Raw genomic sequence first — 27,357 nt, 5'->3', positions numbered from 1 at the left:
CTTGTCTTTGTTGCATTATTTGTTTTGTTCATTTGATATTCAGATACTTCATTATCTCCATGCTGACCTTTCTTCTGTTTCCCTTGAAAATAGAACTGCAACCTAAAGAAGAAAGATACAAGGAAGCTCATGGATTGTACCTACGTCGTGAAGCTCCGTCGTGAATGACATGGGTGGAATCAAGTAAGAGCAGTAGTCTGAAGTATTTCCTCTAGTACCTTGTAGTGGTTCAGTAAATGTGTGGTTCCTGCAAACTTTACCTGAAGTGTCGATGTTTTTTGCAATTCACTCGTTTTAATTATCATGTAACTGGAGCATGTACTCCTATGCAACTTCCCATATGCAGGGTAGTTATCTCGTCTCATCTGCTTGCTTCAAAGTCTTATGATTCCACTGCTTGGCTACTTAATAAATTTGGAGAAGCACAATTGTAAAATCTGTTTCAGTTGGCATATTTCTCTAATAAATTTGGAGTAATATAAAAGAAAGTTTCTTTGAGGCCCTGAAAATGTACTTGTGTGCTGGTTCAGAGCAAGGAGAGACCCATGGTATATGCAGCAGTGAGCTCTGGCAAATGCATCGATCACTACTAGCGAGGGGTAAGACAACAGAGTGTTGATGAACTGAAGTCAGTAGAAAAAGTAACAATCTGAGAGATAGATGCATCTAGCAGTCCTACTGAGGAAAGCTGCTTGTGGTCATAGGTGTTGATGCTGATGGAGAAAACAACTTGGCTGCAGAGTGCAAGTTATCCTTCCTGCAATCACGGAAGACAAATTAAAGGGAAGAGATATAGAAATACTAAAAATAATAAAAGAAAAGGAGTTAATAATAATTCAGTGTTTAAAGTATTTGAGGGGTATACCAGACACATATATACAAAATACATACGTGTGCAAAGCTTTAAATAATAATTGAATAAAATAAATACATATTTAAAAAAATATTTCAACACTTGATTTCATTTTTCAGAAGTGCAATTTTTTTTATTTTTGCAATGCATTTCACTTAGTTTCACTAATGATTCAGTAATATTTTAATACATTTCACAAAAAATATGTGCTTTAGTATTATTGTAATACACTTTACAACATGTTTGAAATGCATTTTGACATTTTCAAATGCTTTTGAAATGCATTTCGGTCATCATTGGGTCTATTCAAATATATTTCACATTTTTTCCAAATGCAGTGCAACAGTTTAAAAATTCTGTTTCAATTATTGAAATACATTTTAGCCTTGATTCAGTAATATTCTAAAACATTTGACCCAAATGCGTTTGAAACTACATTGAGTCATGACTCAAATGTACTTCAAATCTATAGAAATGTTGAATGCATTTGGAAAAAAATCAATTAATCAAATCATTATCGTAATTAAAAATAATATATCGCTCATGATTTAAATTACTTGAAAATAATTTTCAGATTCACTAAAACATGAACTAAATATATTTCAAATGCATTCGATATTGAAATGTTATAGAACGAAGACTATAATTTTTTTTCAATACATAAATGAAACAAAATGCATTTCGAATTTATAGAATAAAATTTGAATGTATTTGAAATGTTGGAATGCACTTGAAAATTCTCGGAATTGTACTTAAATATTGAAGATATTAAATGAACCATGATTTAAATTACTTGAAAATAGTTTTTAGATTTACTAAAACATCATTGAAATATATTTCAAATTAATTAAATATTGAAAAATTATTGAATGAAGACGGTAATTAATTTCAATGCACAACTGAAACAAATTGAAATGCATTTCGAATTTATTAGAATCACGATGAAATAAAATTTAAATGAATTTGAAATGTTGAAATGCACTCAAAAATTCTCGGAATTGTACTTAAATAGTGCTAAATGATGACTGAAATTGTAGAACTGGAATGATTCGGAAATTTGAGAAAGAAACATTTGAAATGAGTTATCAAACTACTGCTTAAGCTTGCAAGATAATCAACTTTGAAGCAAGAAACTGGAATTCAAACTCGCGCCTCAAATCAATGGATCACCACAAAACATGTGTTCCAAGCCGTGTTTGTCAATGGTATTGATGTTTGTCGCAGTACCACCCGTGGTTAGTGGCTCGCCGTAGCTGAGCCCGCGAAGCTGAACCCAGACCCCTGGAGCGCGTCCTCCACGATCTCGTCCAGCATCTTCCCCATCTCCGGCGACATATGGTTGCTCCAGTCCCCGACGACCCCCTTCCGGAAGAAAGCGTCGCTCCTGATGCCCGACACGTTCTGCCGCCCGTCCCTGTTGGCCTCCATGTTCCTGAGCTTCTCAATGCTACAAAGATCCACGATATCCTCCACCACCCCTCGCGCCAGCTCCTCCTCGGAGAAGCCGCATCCCATGAACTCCACCATCGTCTTCAGGTTCGCCGCCCGGTCGCGCAGCATCTCCTCGTACCTCAGGAACAACACCTCACCCCCGCCACCGGAGCGGCGGCGGCTCGCCTCACAGTACTCGAGCATGTGCCGCCACATGCTTCACCGAGTGTGTTTTGCGCTTGCGCGTCAAGTCGGATGCTTTGATCGATCGGTCCGGAGTCCAGACTAATACTACGTGTATTTGTTTGGGGTTTGTCTTACTGTGCCCCCAGCACGACTTTATGACTTGATTGCACTTTGTACTGACTTGTTGGATGTTTGGGTCGTTGCTTTATAATATAAAGCGGGGGGAAAGACTACGTGTATAACAGAGTGTGAGATTTATTCTCATCAGGTTAATTAAGCACAAGTTGGTGACCTATCCTCTGCAACGATCGGTAGCTAAAAGGGGCCCGTCATGTGATGCTACATGATAGACATACATATGGACAACTATGCAATTAGTTCATTGCTGATTTGCAGTGACTCGGATGTTTCTCTTCTTGTCAGTACTCGCTGCGAGTGGCGGAGCTTGAGCCAAAACCATGGGGGTGGGCTTGGGGCCAAACATAATTGCTTCGGGATGATTTTTAGTGGATACATATATACTCCCTTTGTTCTTTTAAAAATGTACTTCTAACTTTGTTGAAGGGTTATTCGCAAAAAAAAACTTTGTTGAAGGGTCAAACTATCTCAATGTTTGACCGAGTTTGTGTAAACATATATAAATGTTTGTCAAATTAAATAGGTATATGATGAAAATATATTTTATTATAAATCTAATGCTATTAATTTGATGGCATAAATGTTGGTACATTATTGTATAAATATGATAAAACATGAAAATGTTTGACTTTCCAACAAAATTGGAAGTACACTCTTTGAAGGACGGAGGGAATACTTTCTTATGAGCTTGGGGGTGCTCATGGCCCAGGTTGGCCCATGAAGCTCGGTCACTGCTCACTACGCTGCAGAGTAGTTTCTCAAACAAAAACTACACCTTTTTTTAGGGGGAAAAAACCTACACTGCAAAGTATAGTAAACACAAAAAGCCTTTATGAGAGAGTGGGCGAGCGGCAATATGCCTGACAAGCTCATGTGCTGTGGAAGAGTAATGCTAGACACACAGGTTCTTTACAAGGGATTTACAGGGTGGTTAGTTTCGATTGGCTGAGATTTCATTAAATGGGGCGGGCCCACCAATAAAACTACGGGGTGCAATTAGAGGAGGGCACACACTCTGTCCGTGAAATTCCGTCGTTCACTGCACGTGCGTGTAGTATTATCGGCTATAGGTGTGTACAGAGGCGCCTCCACGCGGTAAAACCACGTGGAGGTCCACCCCTTCAGCGAGTAGGGCTACTTCATCTTGAAGTAGCTCGAGTTGCGCTTTGTCTGAATGTCGAGTGTGCCGCACTTCTGGTAAACGTCATTCGTCACCTTCTGTGGCTTGGCGTAGAAGAAGTGTTCGGAAAGCACCCAATCTAGCGGGATGCCGAGAAACGCCTCACACAACGTCACGAAGCTTGAGAGGTGGGTGACTATGTTGGGTGGGAGGTGATGGAGATGCACTCGGAGCTGCTTGAGCACCCACTAAACAAAAGGATGGATCGGGAGGGATAAACCCCATTTGAAAAAGGAGGTGAGGATGGCCCGCCCGTTGCCCATCACTATCGACGGGAGCCAGTTCTCGCGCCCCCCATCCTCGACGGCTGCTGCCAAGGCGGCTACCTAGGAAATCTCCTCCACCACGAAGGAAGAACTAGTTTTCTTGGCCCTCTCAAGCTTTCAGGTGGACGACCACATTGGATATACAGGCTCGAGAGGAAGAAAGAGAAGGAACTGCACGCTAGCGGTTACGAAGAGAGTGGAGGGACGTTCAAAACCCTCCCCACGCATGGCCGTGATTTTTAGCGGGGGAGACGGTGAACCGCCGTGAAGAACCCGCTAGACACGCGTCAAAAAAAGAGCTAAAACGTCAATCATGCGCGCTGGAATCCATACGGCCAACATTTAAAACCCACTTACTCGCAAAGTGTCAGTCGGATTTTGTGTCAGTCAGAATTCAGAATTCGGGAGTCTGCTCTCACAGGCGGCCTGACAACGGTCTGACAAACACGCGAAAGAATTTGACTTGATGGCTCAGAAAGATTCGCAGTGATGACTGTAAACATTTCACCTTCCAGTCAGCAGAAACATTTGGTCGGCTGAGAACAAAAACAAGCATCTGACTGTCAGGATCATTCCTGAGTCGAGAAAGCCGTGCATCCAAGCACAAAGACAATCCAAGTGCATAGCATTCGACAAAACCCTAGAGAAGCCGCACTCGTCACAGATCCACTTTGTGTAAATCGCAAGGAGCGCCCGCCATATCCCAGAGGCACGAGTTGACTTCTCACCGAGAGAATCAAATACCCGGCTACGCGGTCTTGGTTCCAAAGAAAGGCATCCGATCAGCGTTCTTCATAAAGGATATTGACCGGAGACACTTATCATTTCAAACCCAGACGCAGGGCCGGCCCTGACATTCGAGAGGCCCTTGTGCGAACTGAGAAAATGGGCCCTTAACACTACTATCTAATAGACAAAAAAAACCTTCCAAACCTATCTATCATGTACAACGAAAATTCATATAAAAGTAAAATTCACTAGCACATATGGTCTTAATACACCACGGTCCACGGATATATCAGATGATTATAGGATTATTAGGATACACGCTCCAACAACCTAGAAGTCCTGTCTTAATTCTTAACTAAATATATATGTGACATTGTTCTCAAATTCTTGATCCAATTCGATAGAAGCTACAATTCCAACTCTACCAGTCCAACCACAAACGCGCATCAGCAAATATCAGGAGCCACCTGACAAATACACAAAAAAGAAGTGAATGGCATACTCAAGAAAAACGACACCTTCGAGTATTTCTGGATGGAAAATCACTAATAATAGTGTCAAGATCAATGTTATCCGACGTATCTTTCTCAATAAAGCACCATGGCCAAGCCATTCAATCTATCTAGTGACATGGTTGATCTCAAATAGTTCTTTAGTGATTTAAGTTTTGAAAAAGGAACAGTTAAAAGGAGAGAGAACACCTGAATTCTTGTCTTCACGAATCCTGTTCTTGGTCTCTTGGAGCAAATAGAAGAAATCCAACGCTGCTCCACACTGCTCGCATCAATTCATCATAAGCAGAAAATAGACAAGGGAAAAAATTGAGATGCAAAAAATTACGAGGAGTTGCCTGGACTCCACGTCTCCGCTCTCCACTGCCGGACAGGCGGACCACAGCCCCAACTATCGATGACCGTCTGCCGGCTGCTACTCTCCGTGTTCCTGCCAGGGCACAGGGTGTGTCGTCGCTGGCCGGCTCGCCTCTCTGGATCCGTTCGCCGGGGCCCTTGGGGTATTTGTAGGATGCAAAGAAATACACTGAAGTGTGATACTAATGAACAATTCATTGATTAGCTTGGGGAGTTGGGGTTCTGGCCTCATAGGAACTCGGGGCAATCAATTGGATTTGGGGAAGAGGATGAGAACGAGAGGGAGACGATGAGTTGGCGGCTGGCGGCGTGTTTCTGGGACTGGGAGCGAACGGGATTGTTGGCTTCGTTCGTGCGTTGCTGCTCGCTTCTTCATGGGCTGGGCTGTTTGTCCTGCGTATAATTTTTCTTTCTATGAATATACTGTGTATTGTATGCACGCATAGGGTATGGGCCCCTGCTCGTGCTGGGCCCTAGGCCGTCGCACTCGCCGCCATGGCCCAAGGCCGGCCCTGCCCAGACGCCACAGACCACCACTTAAAATTTGATGATACGCCCACAGTTAGGCCACGAATCGTCCTCTTCCTAAAGAGATATAAAAAGGCTATCACCAATTCTTGTTCCAAATTGCTCACCTCTTCGGCTCCCAAAGGCATGAACATCTGAGTCCACAGAAGTCCCTAGTCGAACCGATAATGGCACCTCAAGCTCGTCGTAAAGTGGGGAACCTCGCCGGCAAGGAACAATCAGTTTTTCCCCAGCGCGACCTTGACCGACTCTGGGGCTACTGTCGGGGTTACAAATATGGGGTAGGCCCAAGTATACAAATGGCCCATCAGGGGGCCAGAGCCCATCAAGGATATCGCCTAGAAAATCATGGGCAAAGAGGCACCACCGTCAGCCCATCGGCGATGAAGCCCAAGTCAGAAGACCAAAGGGGTGGCTCATAATCTAGCTAAGGCCTTACAGTCATATCCTTCACCCCCCTGATAGATGAGGCCCTACAGTCAGTCGAGAAGGAGACGGGAGCAGTCGGTTTGTCCTACAATCGGCTGCTACCTAGGATACCTCATACCCACGAGATGACTTCAGCTACCCAATGGTGGTATAATCTAGTTAAATACGACATTTACTAGCAGAAATAGCTAGGAAACAGTACGCCATGCGTGAGGCCATGAACAACATTAGTACCAGCCCGTAATGTACCTGCTCCTGATGCACTCTATGTAGGTCGAGAGGGGAGCACCGGACCAGACTGAGGGTTGAGCAATCACACCTTGTACCTTACGCTAAGAGTTAAGAGCACCACAGGAGTAGGGTATTACCTCCATTGGAGAGGGGCGAATCTGTATAAATCCTTGTGCGTACTCCCGTCTACACCGATTGATAGATACGATTACCTCTATATATATACATACCATTGTAGTATTGCTAGGATTATATCCAGGGCAGTACTCATCCCCGAACAAAGATTTTATTTGTTTTTAATTTCTAGAAAATGCAAATGAAGTTTGAAAAACATGAAATGTTGCATAGTGTCATTATATGGCCCTTAGAGCAACTCTAGCAGACCCCGCATTTTGCCCACCTGTAAACTGTGTTTGCAGGTCGCACAGGGGCGCTTATGCGGGCTGAAAATTGCGGCGGCAGACTAGAAACCGCAAACAAACCCGTAATTTTTAAACAAAGTTGTTTCGCGCGAGAAATTTAAGTAGTTGCTCGCTGGAGCTCGCTCGCATAGATGGTTCTTCTTCACATAACAAGTTCGTACACGTCACATACATACATAAAGGTTAGATATGCTAGACATGGCCTACGCTACCGCACCACTGCGACAAAATTAAGCTCACCGGAGCTCCTGGGATAGCTGCCCACCGGCGGCGATCAATCGAAGTCGGAGGAGTCGGACGCGAGGTCGATGTAGAGCTTCGCCTGCTCCGCCTTCATCACGCGCAGGTCAGCCTCCTTCGATGCATGCGCCCGCGATGCCATGACACCCGTCTCGAAGAAGAGGCGCTCGTACTCGAGCTCGCGCCAGATGCGCTCTTCCATCTCTTCCTGCTCCCTCGCCGACCGCTCGAGGACGACGCGCTCGAGGAGCTCCTCTTGCCCCGGGGGGAGGTAGTCCTCAGGCCCGATGACGCCTCGGCACGGCGGCGCATCGGGCACGGCCTCCTCCGGCTCCCTCTTCACCGGAACGAGCGAGCTCGATGCGCCCGCGGATGAGCACCCCGCGGACCCGTGGCCGGATGACCTCGCCGCGGGCCAGTTGCTGGAGGAGGCGCGGCAGTGACGGGCGAGCTCGAGATCGAAGTCCTCGAGCTCACGGCGGTTGAATGCCGGCGGCGGCCGGGCGCCTTGGTTGATCCACCGATGCCCCCCCCCCCCCCCCCCCCGCTTGCGCGCGTCGTCAGATCTGGCGCGGCGGCGGCTCTCCGCCTCATCCCCGAGTCATCCATGGCGGTCGAAGGCTCGTCGGCGGCGACAAATGCGGCGGCGGCGGGGGGGGGGGGGGGTAGGGTTTCGACCCGCATCTGCCCCGCAAACCCCAGTTATACTGGCTCGGGGGTTGCGTTTGCGGGCTGCGGCAAAAATATTTACGGGCCGGACACCGATGCGGGCTCTGGTCTGGCTAGAAAAATGGGCCGAGCCCGTATAATCGCCAGAATTATGCGGGTTTGCACCGAATGCGGAGTCTGCTAGAGTTGCTCTTACAGGTTGTTGTAAAAATTTGGGATGGCTTAGCAAAAGTTGTGAAGTGCACTGCTTAAAAAATATCTCCCATGAAGAATTGTGATTTTCAGAGGCGGCATGTCTGATTTTCAAGACAAAGTGTCGGTTGCTTCATCGTTTGACCTTAAAACTTTTCTGTGTTGAACATACACAATCACATGTTCCATGTCAAAAAATTTCCCTTTTGTAGGGTTCGTTTGTATATTCAAATCACTTGGTGTATTTCTATGCTTTTAGTAATATAATTCAAATTCAAACTACAATCCACGAAATGTTTGTAATTTGGGATAAAAATCCTACTTGTATTCTTGAGTCTATGTTTAGAAATTATCCAAGAAAATAAGAGGATACCAAATATCATAGTGGGACTTGACCCTGAATATTGAGCTTAACGTAGTTAAATTATATAAAACATAAATGTAGTTACAAAACCATGAAACCCGGCATGATGTCATCATATGACATCAATATTCGATGATAAAATTTTGAAAAGGTTTTGGAAATTTTGTGACATACAGTACTGATTAGAAATCTGACCATCTCCAAGAAAGAATTTATGTTGGAGAGGCAAGTTATGTTTGAAGGCGAAGATGCAAACAATGTATGAAAAGCATGAAAGTTGGTATGGTATCATTAGATGTTCACTATAGGTTGTGGTAAAAATTTCCCGAAGAATTCACAAAAGTTGTGATATACATTGCTTCGAAATCGAAACTAATCAAGGAAGAATCGTGATTTCGAGAGCGAACATGTGTTTAAAGGCCAAGCGACCACTGCTTCATTGTTTGACCATGAAACCTTTTATAGTATCAACATATAACATCACATGTTCCATTTCAGAATTTGGAATTTTTGGGTGATCAGTTTGCTATTAAGTCTTTTAGTGCATTTCTAGGCATATTCAAATTTGAACTATGTGGCATGTTTTTTTTTGGCAAAAGTGGCTTGGAAAACATATTTGTGATAATGAATATGTATTTAGGCCTTATCTGAGAAAATAAAAGGAATTCCAAACATCACGGTGCCAAGACTTGACCCCTAACATGAAGCTTATTGTTTTTTTAATTCTAGAAAAGGCAAACAAAGTCTGGAAAACATGAAAGTTGGCATGATGTCATTATATGGTTCCTATAAGTTGTGGTACAAGAATCAGTAGGATTTGTGAAAGTTGTGGCACACTGCTTGGAAGCTGGAACTATTCAAGGAACAATCATGGTTTCGAGTGTGATCGGGTCGAGTTTGAAGGAGAAGCGACCGCTGCTTCATAATTTGACCTAGAAACTTTTTGTAATATCAACATATACCATCACATGTTCCATGTCAGAATTTCATATCTATCGGGGTTTGTTTGCTATATTAATTCATTTAGTACATTTCTAGGTATTTAACATGTATCATGCAAATTTAAACTACACGTGCATGAAATAAGTTAGCAAAAATGGTTTTAAAAATCCTATTGGTGTTAAAGAATCTTGTTTAGGAAAATAAGTGGAATTGCCAAGACTCGACCAGGGACATAGAGCTTGTTAGTTTTTTAATCTATATCTATACCTACTAATAAAGCAAGGTGCGTTTCGCCGATTTTTTCATTCATTCACCGCTGAAAAGAATTTTTTTTCTATCCGAGGTGGTACTAAATTCCCATGTGTTTGTCTACTAGAAAAAGAACTTTCTTACGTGGCCGCATGCTGTGGCCCAGCGAAGTCAGCCCAGTTATTTTCTGCCCACACAGCTTCCGCAATGGTCGACAAATAGACAGAATTTCGCATAGGACAACCAATAATGGGCTGGCCCATTTTTTTTCTGTGTCATACTTCTATTTTTATTCTCCTTTCCCTATCTCTTTTTTCTCTTACAAGTTTAATTTTCTTTTAGAATTTTATTTCATACATAAACAATTCTCAAAAAAACGTTGAGAATTAAAAAACAAATTTTGGAAAATGTTCAGAATTCCAAAATTTTGTTGCTATTTTGAAAAATATTCAGGACATGCAAAAAGTTGCCCGTTTTTCAAAAAAATTCGAGATTTCTAAAAAGAAAATGGCATTTCAAAAAGTGCTCAAAATTCAAAAAATATTCTTGACCTACTTTTTTTTTGAAATGGAACACCCCGATTCCATAAATCACTCTGGCACAGCAAACCCGCTGGCCCTCCGAACGTTTACATCATCTGGCAGATCATCAAGCCAAAATTGCCGAGAGATCAGCTGGTTGGACCCAAAGGCCGCTAAAGTGTGCGCTAACTTATTACATGCCCGAGGGGCAAAACTGAAAGAAATATGAGTAAAGTTTAAAAACGCAAAGGCTCGGATCTCCCGGAATAGAACTCATTCACGTGCTAGGTCAGCCTCCGTTCCATTAACAGCTTTTATTAATTCCTGACAATCCGATTCAATTTCAATATTGGTCATGACCATCAGGCTGTACCTCGGCCTCCAAAATAGAAGTATTCTAGAAGTGTTTCGCCTTGAGTACGCGTGCACACAATGAATCAGGGTGCATCAACATTCGCCACCCCTGTCTCGCAAGCATAGCCATATTGAAAACGTATATGTCTCTGAATCCCATACCTCCCTCCTTTGGTTTGGTCAAGAGCTCCCAACTCAGCCAGTGCATAGTGTTCGTCTTCTCTTGTTTTGCCCATCAAAATCTATAAATCATCTTGCCAATCTCTTCCCATAGGGATTTTGTAAGATCAAAACAAGACATAGCAAAGGTAGGAATGACCTGCGCACACGATTTTATCAGCACATCCTTACCCATCTTGGACAACAACCTTTCCTGCCACCCTTGAATCAATTTCCAGATCCGATCCTTCAAATACTCAAACACTTGTTTTCGAGCTTGTCACACATAGACCGGAAGGCCTAAATATCTCTCTGTGCGCGCTTCTGATTTAATGTTGAGTGCATCCAGAACTTCCTTTCTCTGACCCGCCTTGGTGTTCTTAGTTGACAACTTGGGCCGAGCAAGCCTCATACAGATTTAATACATTTTGCAGCGACGTAGCACTCTCACACGAAGCTTTAATGAGTACTAGAGAGTCGTCCGGCAAACAGTAGATGGTTGAATCTCGGGGCCGTATTGCAAATATGAATGCCTTCCAGTATTCCATCCATTTATGCTCTGTTCAACAAGGATGAAAACCCCTCTGCACAAATCAAAAAAAGATACGGAAATAGTTGGTCTCCCTAGCGCAAACCCCTTTGCGGCATAATCACATCCGTATAATCCCCATTTACCTTGAACTTGTAGGACACTGAGGTCACACATAACATAATCCTGCTAATCCAAACTTCCCGGAATCCTCTCTAGAAATTGCCACTCGACACGGTCATAAGCTTTACTCATGTCCAACTTCACTGCAGCAAATCCCTCCTTACCCCCTCGTTTGTTTTGCATATAATGTGTGCACTCATATGCCAGCAAGATGTTATCTGTGATTAACCTACCTGGCACAAAAGCACTCTGATTTGGTGAGATAATGTCTGGTAAGATAGTTTTTAATCTATTCGCCGAGACCTTTGAAACGAGCTTGTATACGACATTGCATAAGCTTATAGGCCTCAAATCCTTCATACACTCAGGATTCTTGACCTTGGGAATTAGCACCACACACGTATCATTCCATCCCTCCGGCATTGGTCCTCCATTCAGCACACACAAAACATCCTCAACCACTTTGTCTCCGACAATATCCCAACATCTTTTATAGAAAACCGAGGGCATTCCATCTGGACTAGGGGCTTTGAGGTCTCCAATACTTTGCAAAGCATCATACACTTCTTCCCTAGTAAGCTCCTTTTCAAGAGCATCATTCATTTGGGGTGTAACACGTGATTAAATATGACCAAGAAGTTCGTCTTGGCGTGTACTTGCATGGGAAGTAAAAAAGATTTAAAAAATAGTTAGTGACTACTTCCTTCATCTCCTCTATCTTTTCTACTACATTCCCACCATCCTCCTGATTATATTCTTCCTCCTTCTCTCCGAGGCCGCAGCATGGAAATTTTTTGTATTTCTATCTCCCCATTTCATCCAATGAACATGCGCCCGTTGCTTCCAAAATGTCTCCCTCTGCTCTTCCAACCGGCCAGAGTGTGTTTCGCCAATTCATTCATCCGTTCACCGCCGAAAAAAAATCTATCTGAGGTGGTACTAAATTCTTATGTGTTTGTCTACCAAAAAAAGAATTTTCGTACATGGGCTGCGCACTGTGGCCCAGCGAAGCCAGCCCACTTATTTTTCTGCCCAAGCAGCTGGAAGTTTTTTATTTTCCGCACAGGACGATAAGTAGTCGGAATTTCGCACAGGACAACCAATAATGGGCTGGCCCATTTTTTCTGTGTCTTACTTCTATTTTTATTCTACTTTCCCTATATCTTTTTTATCTTACAAGTTTATTTTTAAGAATATATTTCGTAAATTAAAAATTCTCAAAAAATGTTCAGAACTAAAAATAAAATTGGAAAATGTTTAGGATTCCAAAATTTTGTTGCTATTTCAAAAAATATTCAGAACTTGCAAAAGGTTGCTCCATTTTTCAGAAAAAATACTTTTTTTTCAAAATTGTTCAAGATTTCTAAAAAGAAAGCATTTCAAAAAATGCCCAAAATCCGAAAGATATACTTGTTTTAGTGAAATTTTCAAAATTAAAAATAATGTTCATGTATAAAATATACACATTTTCTAGAAATCTTATGAGTTTTCAACACATATTACCGTTTTTAAAAATGTTCAAAATTTAAATAATGTTCATGCTTTTATAAAAAAAGTTCGTGTTTTCAGAAAATATTTGTGAACTTTAAAGATGTTCCCTTTCATATTTTCTTCGCATTTTTTAGAAAGTGTAGATAATTTTAAAAAAATTATTCAGGATTTAAAAAATTGTTCATGTTTCATAGAATATTCAGAAACTTCATACCTTACAATCCTCTCGATTGAAGGTATTGAAAGGAAAAGTAGCTTGAAGAACTCATGGGCCTTCTCTAGCGTACAATAACGTAACAAAACTCTTAAATGCCCTCGATCAATATATGGAAAAATAGCAGATTGATTCCTTCACACGGCGAAACCGAGAAGCTAAATATTCTTTTTCTTGTGCACACATGGTTTTGCTTGCACATATAATTCTCACTGACTTTAAATGCATACTATTTTATCTCCCGTTGCAACGCATGGACATATGTGCTATTTCTAGAAAATGCAAACAATGTCTCGAAATATGAAAGTTAGCATGGTGTGATTGTATGATCCCTAGAGGTTGTGATGAAAATTGAAGAAGGATTCACAAAAGTGGTGACGTACACAGCTTGGAAACCAGAATTATTCGAGGAAGAATCATGGTTTTGAGAGTAGATGAGTTGGGTTTGAAGGCAAAGCGACGACTACATCGTTTGATCTTGAGATATTTTGTAGTATCTGCATACACCATCAGATGTTCCATGCCAGAATTGGGCGTTAGTTGTCTAGTCTTAAGTCATTTAGCGGGTTTCTAGTCTTTTAATTGATACCCCCTCTGTTGCAAAATAAGTGTTGTGGTTTTAGTTCAAGTTTAAATTTGAAATAAAATTACGACACTTATTTTGGAATGGAGGTAGTATAATTAAATTGAACTGTGGTTGCATGAGAAAAATGCAAAACGGGTATGAAATTTCCTATTTGTTTAAATGAATCGATGTTTAGGCCATATTCAAGAAAAATAGAGGGATTTTAAACATCAGAGTGCCAAGACTCACTTTACATGGAGCTTATTGGTTTTTTTAATTCTAAAAACACAAACCAAGTCTGTAAATATGAAACCAGGGATGGTGTCATTATATGTCCGGTGCTCCCTTCGTTTCTTCTCTTTTGATGCACAGCGACTCGTCTCGGGACTCAGCCGTGCTGCGTAGGAAGTCAAAGATCAGAGTGAATTCAGTGCGGGAGTGGGGGCTGTATTTACTTGTGTTGTTGGGAGCTAGGAGTGCTGCTATCACTAGTACACTAGTGCTTGTGTTCTCGTCCTCTTCCTTTGCTTTTCTTTTGGCGACGGCGGCGGCCACCGGCCATGGACGATGCGGCGGCGGCGGCGGCTGCCGCATCCAAGAAGCGGAGGCGGGATGTGCCAGCGCCGCGGGATCCTCCCGCGAGCAGGGAGGGTGCCGTGGTTTGAAGGCGAAGCGATCGCTGCTTAATCATTTGACCTACAAAACTTTTTTTGGTATCAACATATACAATCACATGTTCCACGTCTGAATTTCATATTTGTCGGGGTTCGTTTGCTATACTAATTCATTTAGTGCATTTCTAGGTATTTAAAAGGTATCATTCAAATTTAACCTGTGGGTGCATGAAAAACGTTAGCAAAAGTGGTTTAAAAATCCCATTGGTGTTAATGAATCTTGTTTATGAAAATAAGTGGAATTCCAGACATCAGTGTACCAAGACTCAACCAGGGACATAGAGCTCATTAGTTTTTTAACTCTAGAAATGGCAAACAAAGTCTGGAAATATGAAAGTTAGCATGGTGTAATTGTATGATCCCTAGAGGTTGTGATAAAAGTTGAAGAACGATTCGCAAAAGTTGCGACGCACACAGCTTGGAAACCAGAATTATTCGAGGAGGAATCATGTGTTTGAGAGTGAACGAGTCGGGTTTGAAGGCGAAGCGGCGGCTACTTCATCATTTGATCTTGAGACTCTTTGTAGTATCAACATACACCATCAGATGTTTCATGCCAGAATTTGATATTTTTTGGGTTAGTTGTCTAGTCTTAAGTCATTTAGCACTTTTCTAGCCTTCTAATTGATACTTCCTCCGTTCCAAAATAAGTGTTGTGGCTTTAGTTTAAGTTTAAAGTTGTACTAAAACAGACATTTATCATGGAATGAAGGGAGTATAATTCAAATTTGAACTGTGGATGTATGAGAAAATTGGCAAAAGTGGTATGAAACATCCTACTTGTGTAACACTAGTAGAAAAGGGGGCAATGGTCCAGGCTGGGTCAGTCCATTAGTCCCGGTTCAATCCAGAACCGGGACCAATGGAGGCATTGGACCCGTTTCGTGAGCCCCGGGGGCCGGCCGGGCCACGTGGGCCATTGGTCCCGGTTCGGCTGGACCTATTGGTTTCGGTTGGTGGGACGAATCGGGACCAATGCGCCTCGCTCCTGGCCCACCACCATTGGTCCCGGTTGGTGGCGTGAACCGGGACCAAAGGTTGCCTTTTAGTCCCGGTTCGTGGCACGAACCGGGACCAATTAGTTGCCTATATCTACCCCTCGCCCGCGAGCAGAGCACTCCCAGTGCTCTGTTTTTCGTGGCCGGCGAGGGGAGAGCTTTGTGGTGCTCTAGCTCACCCCCTATACACACAAGGTGTTCGATGGAATGCCCGAGCCACACTACTTAAGCTTTCTCCTCTCCAAGCTCGACCTCCAAGCTCCATTTTCCTCAATATTTGTCTAGGTTTAGCGGTCCGTCACGTCCCGTCCCCGTCTTCACCGCCGTCGATCGCACGCGCCGATCTCGTCGACGGCCCCACCGTGGTGAGCCTCTTGTTCTTATCTTCTTTCTGAAAGGAAAAAAAAATTCTTACTTGTATATTTATATAGATACTTGTATAATTTTCTTACTTTTATTATTGCATCTTATATAGTGCGATGGTTTTGGTATCCGCCCCCGTCGGCCCTCGTCCTGTCTATGATTCGGATGTGGTATATATTATCTTTTCATAACTATTGGTTCATTTATTGTTTATGACAATTATGCCGACCAACGTGACATAGATTTTATTTATCTAGGGGGTTGTTGAACCGGAAATTCCAACCGACCCTATTGTCGAGAGGTTAAATTTAGTTGAAGAAGAAAACAATTTGTTGAAGGAAAAAATTAGAAAAATTGAGGAGGAGAAGATGATATTGGAGTTGCATGTTGCGGATGTCGTCGATGATCACAAGATCAAGATGGATGCAATGCGCTTGAAGATTAGAAAGATTAGAAAATATGCCATTCATACCGAGGCTTGGTATCATTATGCCGTTGGATCAGTTGTTACATTGGTTGCGATTATGATCGCATTTGTTTTCGCATTGAAATGTTTTACATAGTTTCAGTGTATGGTTTAATTAATTTAGATGCTCTGCAGAGCTTTATGTTGTTAGATGAGAACTATGTATGTACTTTGGTTTTAATGTGATGATGAACTTCTATTAATTTGGTCACTTAATTATCTATTCATGATGTTCTGTAATAATTTTTGACACACTTAATTATATATAATGCACGCAGATGAACCGGCAATGGATGTACGGTTCAAGACACACCTCCGAGTACATTAAGGGCGTGCATGATTTTCTCAAAGTGGCTGAGGCAAACAAGCAGAATGGTTTTATGTGTTGTCCATGCCCTATATGTGGGAATACGAAGTCTTACTCTGACCGAAAAAATCCTCCACACCCACCTGCTTTACAAGGGTTTCATGCCACACTATAATGTTTGGACGAGGCACGGAGAAATAGGGGTTATGATGGAAGACGGCGAAGAAGAAGAGTACGATGACAACTATGTGCCCCCTGAATACGGTGATGCTACTGAACATCAAGAGGAACCAGACGATTTGCACGATGATGCTGCAACGGGCGAAGCTGCTGAAGATCAAGAGGAACAAGACGATGTACCCGATGATGATGATCTCCGCCAGGTCATTGTCGATGCAAGGACGCAATGCGAAAGTCAAAAGGAGAAGCTGAAGTTCGATCGCACGTTAGACGACCACAAAAAAGGGTTGTACCCCAATTGCGAAGATGGCAACACAAAGCTCGGTACCGTACTGGAATTGCTGCAGTGGAAGGCAGAGAATGTGTGCCTGACAAAGGATTTGAGAAGCTACTGAAAATATTGAAGAAGAAGCTTCCAAAGGATAACGAATTGCCCGACAGTACATACGCAGCAAAGAAGGTCGTATGCCCTCTAGGATTGGAGGTGCAGAAGATACATGCATGCCCTAATGACTGCATCCTCTTCCGCGGTGCGTACAAGGATCTGAACGCATGCCCGGTATGCGGTGCATTACGGTATAAGATCAGACGAGATGACCCTGGTGATGTTGACGGCGAGCCCCCCAGGAAGAGGGTTCCTGCGAAGGTGATGTGGTATGCTCCTATAATACCACGGTTGAAACGTCTGTTCAGAAACAGAGAGCATGCCAAGTTGATGCGATGGCACAGTGAGGACCGTAAGAAAGACGGGAAGTTGAGAGCACCCGCTGACGGGTCGCAGTGGAGAAAAATCGAGAGAAAGTACTGGGATGAGTTTGCAAGTGAGCCAAGGAACGTATGGTTTGCTTTAAGCGCGGATGGCATTAATCCTTTCGGGGAGCAGAGCAGCAATCACAGCACCTGGCCCGTGACTCTATGTATGTATAACCTTCCTCCTTGGATGTGCATGAAGCGGAAGTTCATTATGATGCCAGTTCTCATCCAAGGCCCTAAGCAACCCGGCAACGACATTGATGTGTACCTAAGGCCATTAGTTGAAGAACTTTTACAGCTGTGGAATGGAAACGGTGTACGTACGTGGGATGAGCACAAACAGGAGGAATTTAACCTAAAGGCGTTGCTGTTCGTGACCATCAACGATTGGCCCGCTCTCAGTAACCTTTCAGGACAGACAAACAAGGGATACCACGCATGCACGCACTATTTACTTGACACCGATAGTATATACCTGGCAAGCTGCAGGAAGAATGTGTACCTGGGCCATCGTCGATTTCTTCCGACCAACCATCAATGTCGAAAGAAAGGCAAGCATTTCAAAGGCGAGGCAGATCACCGGAAAGAAGCCCGCCATGCGTACCGGTGATCACGTACTTGCTATATTCAATGATTTACACGTAACCTTTGGAAAGGGTCCCGGCGGACTAGCTGTTCCGAGTGACGCTGGGGGACACGCACCCATGTGGAAGAAAAAATCTATATTTTGGGACCTACCCTACTGGAAAGACCTAGAGGCCCGCTCTTCGATCGACGTGATGCACGTGACGAAGAACCTTTGCGTGAACCTGCTAGGCTTCTTGGGCGTGTATGGGAAGACAAAAGATACAGCTGAGGCACGGGAGGACCTACAACGTTTGCACGAAAAAGACGGCATGCCTCCAAAGCAGTATGAAGGTCCTGCCAGCTATGCTCTTACCAAAGAAGAGAAGAAAATCTTCTTTGAATGCTTGCTTAGTATGAAGGTCCCGACTGGCTTCTCGTCTAATATAAAAGGAATAATAAATATGGCAGAGAAACAGTTTCAGAACCTAAAGTCTCATAACTGCCACGTGATTATGACGCAACTGCTTCCGGTTGCATTGAGGGGGCTTCTACCGGAAAACGTCCGATTAGCCATTGTGAAGCTATGTGCATTCCTCAATGCAATCTCTCAGAAGGTGATCGATCCAGAAATCATACCAAGGCTATGGAGTGATGTGGTGCAATGTCTTGTCAGTTTCGAGCTGGTATTCCCACCATCCTTCTTCAATATCATGACGCACGTCCTAGTTCATCTAGTTGACGAGATTGTCATTCTGGGCCCCGTGTTTCTACACAATATGTACCCCTTTGAGAGGTTCATGGGAGTCCTAAAGAAATATGTCCGTAACCGCACTAGGCCAGAAGGAAGCATCTCCATGGGCCATCAAACAGAGGATGTCATCGGGTTTTGTGTTGACTTCATTCCTGGCCTTAAGAAGATAGGTCTCCCTAAATCGCGGTATGAGGGGAGACTGACTGGAAAAGGCACGCTTGGAAGGGACTCAATAATATGCAGGGACGGATATTCTTGGTCTCAAGCACACTACACAGTTCTACAGAACTCTACCTTGGTGACCCCGTATGTCGATGAACACAAGAACAGTCTGCGCTCCAAACACCCGGAGCAGTGCGGCGACTAGATTACATGTGAACACATCAGGACTTTCAGCAGTTGGTTGGAAGCACGTATCAGAGGTGACAACACTGTTTGTGATGAGCTGTACTTGTTGTCCAGGGGACCATCTTTGACTGTATTGATTTGGAAAGGATACGAGATAAACGGGAATACATTTTACACGATTGACCAAGATCAAAAGAGCACCAACCAAAACAGCGGTGTCCGTTTTGATGCAACAACCGAGAGGGGAAAGGAGACATATTATGGTTACATAGTGGACATATAGGAACTTGACTACGGACATGATTTTAAGGTCCCTTTGTTTAAGTGCAAATGGGTCAATCTGTTAGGAGGTGGGGTACAGGTAGACCCACAGTACAGAATGACAACAGTGGATCTGAAAAATCTTGGGTACACTGACGAACCGTTCGTCCTAGCCAATGATGTGACACAGGTTATCTATGTGAAGGACATGTCTACCAGACCGAGAAAGAGAAAAGATAAGGAAGCGAATACATCATACGATCAGCCAAAGCGCCACATAGTTCTTTCAGGAAAAAGGGACATCGTGGGAGTGGAGGACAAGACAGACATGTCTGAAGATTATGAAAAGTTTCATAAAATTCCTCCCTTCAAAGTCAAGGCTAACCCCAGCATCCTGATAAACGATGAAGATTATCCATGGTTACGGCGCAATAAGCAAATGACACAAGCGAAGAAAAAGTGAAGACTTTCTCCCGCAACTATTATGATGATACCATGCCAACTTTGTAATTGACGAGTATGATACCATTGTCCGTTCTGTACATGCACATTCTATGTGGGTCAATTTATGATACCATGCCAACTTTCAACTTTTTCAGAGTTCATTTGAAATGGATTAATGTCTTATAGTTCGGCCCTCGTATTAATTAAAAATAGCAACAATAAGTATTTTGTTGTAAGTAGAAACAAAATAAAATAAATAAAGCATGAAAGAAAACAAAAAAAACAAAAAAAGTGTTTTCAAATTTGAAAACTAATGGCACTAACAGAAAGTTTATAATTTTCCTAAAACTAAAAGCAAAAACAATTAAAAAATAAAGCAAAAAACAAAAGAAAATAAATAATGCAGAAAAAAAACAAAAAAACAACAATAAGTATTTTGTTGTAAGTAGAAACAAAATAAAATAAATAAAGCAAGAAAGAAAACAAAAAATATTAAAAAATAAAGCAAAAAACAAAAGAAAATAAATAATGCAGAAAACAAAACAAAAAAACTAGAAAAAAAATAAATATAGCAACAATAAGTACAGAAAACAAAAAAAGAAAAAAATGCCTCCTACTGGGCCCTCACGGCCTGAATACGACCCAAACCTCTACTATGGGCCAGGATTCAGGCCCGCAGTAGGCCGAGAAGGCCCATCAGGCAAAGCAATAGCAAGTAGGCCCCAAAGCCTGCGGTGGAGAGGAGCTCGAGAGGGGTGCGGCACTGGGGCTTATAAACCACTACGCGCCCCTCTCAACTAGTGAGGTGGGACTAAACTTTGGCCCCGAGGCGGGCAGCACAGGGGCCTTTGGTCCCGGTTGTTGGTACCAACCGGGACTAAAGGGGGAGGCATTAGTCCCGGTTGGTGCCACCAACCGGTACCAAAGGCCGCCGGTTCCCGCCCTTTGGGCTGCCGAAAAAGAGGCCTTTGGTCCCGGTTGGTGGCACCAATCGGGACTAAAGGGTGCATTAGTCCCGATTGGTGCCACCAACCGGGACTAAAGGGTTTGCTATATAAGCAACACTTAGCAGTTTCCGGCCAAATCGCCCACTTCAACCCTGACGTCCCCTGCTCCTCCTCGTCGCCGTCGCCGCCCGACGCCCCTGCTCCACCTTGCCGTCGCCGCCGCCACCGACGCCGTCAGGCTGCTCGCCTGAGCCATCGCCGCCGCCCCCTGTGAGCACAGCCTGCTCCCGCGCCCCTCCCGTCCCGCGCCCCTGCGCGGCCACCGCGCGCCGCCTCTGTCCCTGCGCGGCCGCCGTGCCGCCGCCCCTGCCCTGCGCGGCCGCCGCGCGCCGCCCCTGTCCTGCGCGGCCACCGCGCCGCCGCCCCTGCCCTGCGCGGCCGCCGCGCGCCACCCCGCCGCCCCTGCAATTTCCATAGCAATTTTTTGCATTTTTTTGTGTATATGTGTTTGTATGTGTATATATATATGTGTACATGTTCATAGTATTTTTTTCATAAGTGTATTTTTTTCATTGCATTTTTTTCATATATATATAATGTATATATGTATGTGGTAGCTATATATATGATGAATGGATGTGGCTATATATGTATGTATGAATATAATGTTCATAGCATTTTTTTGTTTATATATGTTTTTTCATATATGTATTAATTTTTTATTTAGGTTGTTAGTAGATATCGATTTTAGGTTAGTGCATTTTAGGTTAGTGTAGAGGAGAAAGTAAAATAAGGAAAAGGAAGAAAAGAGGAAGAAGGAAGAAGGAAGAAAGAAGAAGAAAAAGAATGAGAGGAAAACGGAAAATAAGAAGAGGAAGAAGAGGAGAGGAAGAAGAGGAGAAATAAATAAGAAGAGGAAAAAGAAGAAAAAGAAGAGGAGAAGAAGAAAGGAATAGAGGAGAAGAAGAAAAAATAGAAAAATCTACTCTTTTTTCTTCTTCTTCTTCTTCCTTCTTCCTTCTTCCTCTTTTCTTCCTTTTCCTTAATTATTTTCCTTTCTCGTCGTTGTCGTGTCATTGTCGATATAACCCCCTCGAGATAACTTCGACATGAGGGGCGGTCGATATATATACCCCCTCTCGACCGTGATAACTTATACAACAGCAGCACCCCCCCCCCTCGGCCCTCTCGCTCGACGAAAACTCTCGAGGACACCCAAACCCTAGAGAGAAAACAATGTTGGTCTCCTACCCCCTCCCGCCGCGCCCCTACCCGACAAATTAACTCTCTCGAGGCCACCCAAATTTACCAAGTTAAAAGAGCGTTGTCGTCGAGGCCACCCCAAAGCCTTGAAGCGTTGTTGTGTTGAGGCGACCCCAAACCCTAGAGAAGCAGCGTCGAGGCCACTAACATGATTCCTTATTGTGATTAGCTAGCGAGTTCTACGTTTGCCACTAATATATATATATATATATATATATATATATATATCCATCTGTACCATGTTTGAATAATAATTGACATGTTGTAAATATTTGCAGAAACTATGGAGCACTCCCGAGACGAAGAAACAGAAGCGATATTGGGGGACATAATCGCAAATGGAAGGGATGAAGTTGCGTCATTTCTCCTCGACACCGTTGGTCAGCTGGAAGAACTGGGTGAAGAAGAGGGCTATGTTCATGATGGCTTCGGCCCATTAATGCCGGTACAAGAAGAGGACTATGTTCATGATGGCTCCGGTGACACAATGGAGGTATAAGAAGGAGACCGTGCTGACTACTCCGGTGACCGAACCGAGCCCGGCCAGGTATATATATATAAGTTAAGCCTATGCTGACTAGTTAATTGATGCTTCCATTGTTTTGGTATATGTACACATATTAATTACTCTCGTCTTTCTTCCTTATAATTTCTAGCCCTCCGGATCAAACACAACTTTGGTAAGGAGACGAGGCCCAAAGAAAAAGTTGAGCTCGGATGAAAAGTTTGAGATCATAGAAATCGCGCCCGACGGCGAACCGATTGAACCCATCCGGACAAGGAAGGCATTTTCTGCTCAGTGCGGGGTTCTTGTTAGGGACAAGATCCCGATCAGCATCCAGCAATGGTATAAGCCTAAGGAGGAAGACCCTGAGGTGTCTTATGTCAATGATATGCAGAAAGAATATCTTTGGACTGAGCTGAAGGCAAATTTCACCCTACCGCCAGAGGAGGATCCGGAGAAGCCAGTTAAAGAGAAATTAATCAAGTCTTGTGCTCTTAAGAAGATGGCAACCCTAATGAGGAGGTGGAGGAAAGAGCTGAACCAGTTTGTCGGAAAAAAAAAGACACCAGAATTCATCGGCAAATATGAGAAGATCAAAGATCACTGGCCCGCATTTGTGGCCCACAAGACATCGGAAAAGAGTAAGAAGATGTCGGAGACAAACAAGAAAAATGCTGCGAAGAAGAAGCTTCACCATCGCACGGGGTCAGGTGGCTACTTCAAAGCCCGGCCTAAGTGGTCCAAGGCTAAGCATGATTTGCTTGAAAAAGGGATCGAACCAGAGACAATGTACTGGCCAGACCGTTGCCGGACTTGGTTCTTCGGGGCTGGCAGAACCTTGGACCCTGTAACAGGGTTGTGCCAGTGGACGGACGAGCAACTGGAAATACCAGTCAAGAACCTTCGACACTATATCGATGCAGCGCAGCGAGGGACGTTCCTTCCAAACAGGGAGAAGGACGAGCTCACAATGGCCCTTGGGAATCCTGAGCACCCTGGACGGACACGAGGCACGCCAAGCTCCATTCCGTTGAAGGTTGGTTTTCCGGACGCAGGGGGTTACAAAACCCACGAGAGGAGGAAGAAACTGGAGCAGGACCAACTACAGGCACTGCACGAAAGGGTAATGGGGCTAGAGGATCGAGAAGAGGAACGAGAAGCAGCAGATCGCAGCAAATGACCTGCCGAAGCTTCCCCCAAAGCTACCCCGCCATCACAGCGGAGAAGAAGCATGGCTTCCACTGAGCTGCTTCAGCTGGAGCATGTCTTGACGGCTCCTGCCAGCTATCCCGTGGATGGTATCACGGAGTCTCAAAATTGCCACATTATGGTGCGATGGATGAATTTGAAGGTCAAGGCGGCTGTTGGCCAAGTTTATCCTAGTGGACCCGGCACAACTTGTCACTGCCAGCCGATTCCAGAAGGATATGCTAAGGTGATGGTGGATGAAATAACGGAGGGATTTGAGGACCTCCCGCTTGAGCACCCTACCGGTGAAGGGGAGACTAGGCTGGGTTGTGCTCTGAAGACTCCATCCCTATGGAGGAAGGAGCTCATCAACCTTCTGAACTGGACGCCTCCGCCTCCTCCTCCTCCTCCTCCGGCGAGTCAGGGCACTCCGCCTCCTCCATCGCCTCCTCCTCCGGCGAGTGCCGATCAGGGCACGCGTGGCGGCACTCCGCCTCCTTCTCCGGCGCGTGGCGGCACTCCACCTCCTTCTCCGCCTACGCCGGCGCTCCCGGGCAGCCAGCAGGAAGAGACCCGCCGCCGCCCCGGCTGCTCCAGCGCATCGTACTCCTTCTCCTCCGCCTCGTAAGCAAGCACGAAAGAAAACAGACGCCGCAGCCACTCCATCTACTTCGGCGTCTAGCAGCACAATCAGAGGCGGGAGGCAATACAAATACGGTCTATCTCTCAAGCCTCTAGAGAAGTTACCGTACGAGAGGTCCAAGGAGGAAAACGATACGATTGTGCGGACCCACATGAAGGAGTTCTTTGAAGGGGTGAAAGCAAAGAGACATCCACCTCCGGAGGAGAAGGTAGATCCGGTGAAAGCAAAGCGCACTATCGATGCCCTGAGGAAACCACCAAAGTCTCCGCCGAGAACCAACTATGACGCATTACTGAATAGACATATCTCCAAGCCCAGCGGTCGGGAACTACTGTCAGTGCTAAAAGGTCAAAAGAACGAGCAAAGAGGAAAAAAATTGCCCAGCTCGGCGAACAAGCATAGCAATCGTGCCCCCCGCTCAATATGTCTAATGCTCCGGGGACGGTGGCCGGTTATGGCAATCTTGAAGATTACCTGCCTGACGATGCACTTCCTGATTTCTTGGAGGTGGACGAACACAGATACGAGTACGGGAAGCCTCTCGTCAAAGATGAAAAATCTCTGACAACAATGATGCGAAGATTCCATAATTGGTACATGGAAACCTGCAGAGAGTCTGAGGGTACGAATGCTTTGTATCTGCATATTAAAGAGGAGCACGACCTTGTTACAAATGATCTGTTGACTGTTCCATCTGATGAGACCGTGCTGACTGCTCTGGTGACCGAACCGAGCCCGGCCAGGTATATATATATTAGTTAAGCCCGTGCTGACTAGTTAATTGATGCTTCCATTGTTTTGGTATATGTACACATATTAATTACTCTCGTCTTTCTTCCTTATAATTTCTAGCCCTCCGGATCGAGCACAACTTCGGTAAGGAGACGAGGCCCGAAGAAAAAGTTGAGCTCGGATGAAAAGTTTGAGATCATAGAAATCGCGCCCGACGGCGAACCGATTGAACCCATCCGGACAAGGAAGGCATTTTCTGCTCAGTGCGGGGTTCTTGTTAGGGACAAGATCCCGATCAGCATCCAGCAATGGTATAAGCCTAAGGAGGAAGACCCTGAGGTGTCTTACGTCAATGATATGCAGAAAGAATATCTTTGGACTGAGCTGAAGGCAAATTTCACCCTACCGCCAGAGGAGGATCCGGAGAAGCCAGTTAAAGAGAAATTAATCAAATCTTCTACTATTAAGAAGATGGCAACCCTAATGAGGAGGTGGAGGAAAGAGATGAATCAGTTTGTCGAAAAATAAGACACCAGAATTCATCGGCAAATATGAGAAGATCAAAGATCACTGGCCCGCATTTGTGGCCCACAAGACATCGGAAAAGAGTAAGAAGATGTCGGAGACGAACAAGAAAAATGCTGCGAAGAAGAAGCTTCACCATCGCATGGGGTCAGGTGGCTACCTCAAAGCCCGGCCTAAGTGGTCCAAGGCTAAGCATGATCTGCTTGAAAAAGGGATCGAACCAGAGACAATGTACTGGCTAGACCGTTGCCGGACTTGGTTCTTCGGGGCTGGCGGAACCTTAGACCCTGTAACAGGGTTGTGCCAGTGGACGGACGAGCAACTGGAAATACCAGTCAAGAACCTTCGACACTATATCGATGCAGCGCAGCGAGGGACGTTCCTTCCAAACAGGGAGAAGGACGAGCTCACAATGGCCCTTGGGAGTCCTGAGCACCCTGGACGGACACGAGGCACGCCAAGCTCCATTCCGTGGAAGGTTGGTTTTCCGGACGCAGGGGGTTACAAAACCCACGAGAGGAGTAAGAAACTGGAGCAGGACCAACTGCATGCACTGCACGAAAGGGTAATGGGGCTAGAGGATCGAGAAGAGGAACGAGAAGCAGCAGATCGCAGCAAACGACCTGCCGAAGCTTCCCCCGAAGGTACCTCGCCATCTCAGCTGAGAAGCAGCGTGGCTTCCACCGAGCTGCTTCAGCCGGAGCATGTCTTGACGGCTCCTGCCAGCTATCCCGTGGATGGTATCACGGAGTCTCAAAATTGCCACATTGTGGCGCGATGGATGAATTTGAAGGTCAAGGCGGCTGTTGGCCAAGTTTATCCTAGTGGACCCGGCACAACTTATCACTGCCAGCCGATTCCAGAAGGATATGCTAAGGTGATGGTGGATGAAATAACGGAGGGATTTGAGGACCTCCCACTTGAGCACCCTACCGGTGAAGGGGAGACTAGGCTGGGTTGTGCTCTGAAGACTCCATCCCTATGGAGGAAGGAGCTCATCAACCTTCTGAACTGGACGCCTCCGCCTCCTCCTCCTCCTCCGGCGAGTCAGGGCACTCCGCCTCCTCCACCGCCTCCTCATCCGGCGAGTGCCGATCAGGGCACGAGTGGCGGCACTCCGCCTCCTTCTCCGGCGCGTGGCGGCACTCTGCCTCCTTCTCCGCCTACGTCGGCGCTCCCGAGCAGCCAGCAGGAAGAGACCCGCCGCCACCCCGGCTGCTCTGGCGCGTCGTACTCCTTCTCCTCCGCCTCGTAAGCAAGCACGAAAGAAGACAGACGCCGTAGCCACTCCATTTGCTCCGACGTCTAGCAGCACAATCAGAGGCGAGAGGCAATACAAATACGGTCCATCTCTCAAGCCTCTAGAGAAGTTACCGTACGAGAGGTCCGAGGAGGAAAACGATACGATTGTGTTGACCCACATGAAGGAGTTCTTTGAAGGGGTGAAAGCAAAGAGACATCCACCTCCGGAGGAGAAGGTAGATCCGGTGAAAGCAAAGCGCACTATTGATGCCCTGAGGAAACCACCAAAGTCTCCGCCGAGAACCAACTATGATGCATTACTGAAC

General features: G+C 44.9%; 1 protein-coding gene and 1 long non-coding RNA gene across 2 annotated transcripts; both read right to left on the bottom strand.

The window, feature by feature from the left end:
* Window positions 1-2,089: 2,089 nt before the first annotated feature.
* On the bottom strand, window positions 2,090-2,500 carry LOC123114992 (cytosolic sulfotransferase 6-like). The gene has a single exon (XM_044536317.1). The coding sequence runs from the start codon at window positions 2,498-2,500 to the stop codon at window positions 2,090-2,092; it is 411 nt and encodes a 136-aa protein (XP_044392252.1).
* A 2,516-nt stretch (window positions 2,501-5,016) lies between these two features.
* LOC123116833 (uncharacterized) lies at window positions 5,017-6,161 on the bottom strand. The gene is made up of 2 exons (XR_006457211.1): window positions 5,624-6,161; window positions 5,017-5,557 (listed from the first exon to the last, which is right to left on the bottom strand). It is a non-coding gene; the product is annotated as an uncharacterized lncRNA (long non-coding RNA).
* Window positions 6,162-27,357: the final 21,196 nt, after the last annotated feature.

Source organism: Triticum aestivum, chromosome 5B, assembly GCF_018294505.1.
Source record: "Triticum aestivum cultivar Chinese Spring chromosome 5B, IWGSC CS RefSeq v2.1, whole genome shotgun sequence".
NCBI classification, from domain to species: Eukaryota; Viridiplantae; Streptophyta; class Magnoliopsida; order Poales; family Poaceae; genus Triticum; species Triticum aestivum.
This window is presented reverse-complemented; position numbering and strand designations above follow the sequence as displayed.

Excerpts from the sequence above, each read along its gene's own strand:
- LOC123114992 (XM_044536317.1), bottom strand. The coding sequence starts at position 2,500 with ATGTGGCGGCACATGCTCGAGTACTGTGAGGCGAGCCGCCGCCGCTCC.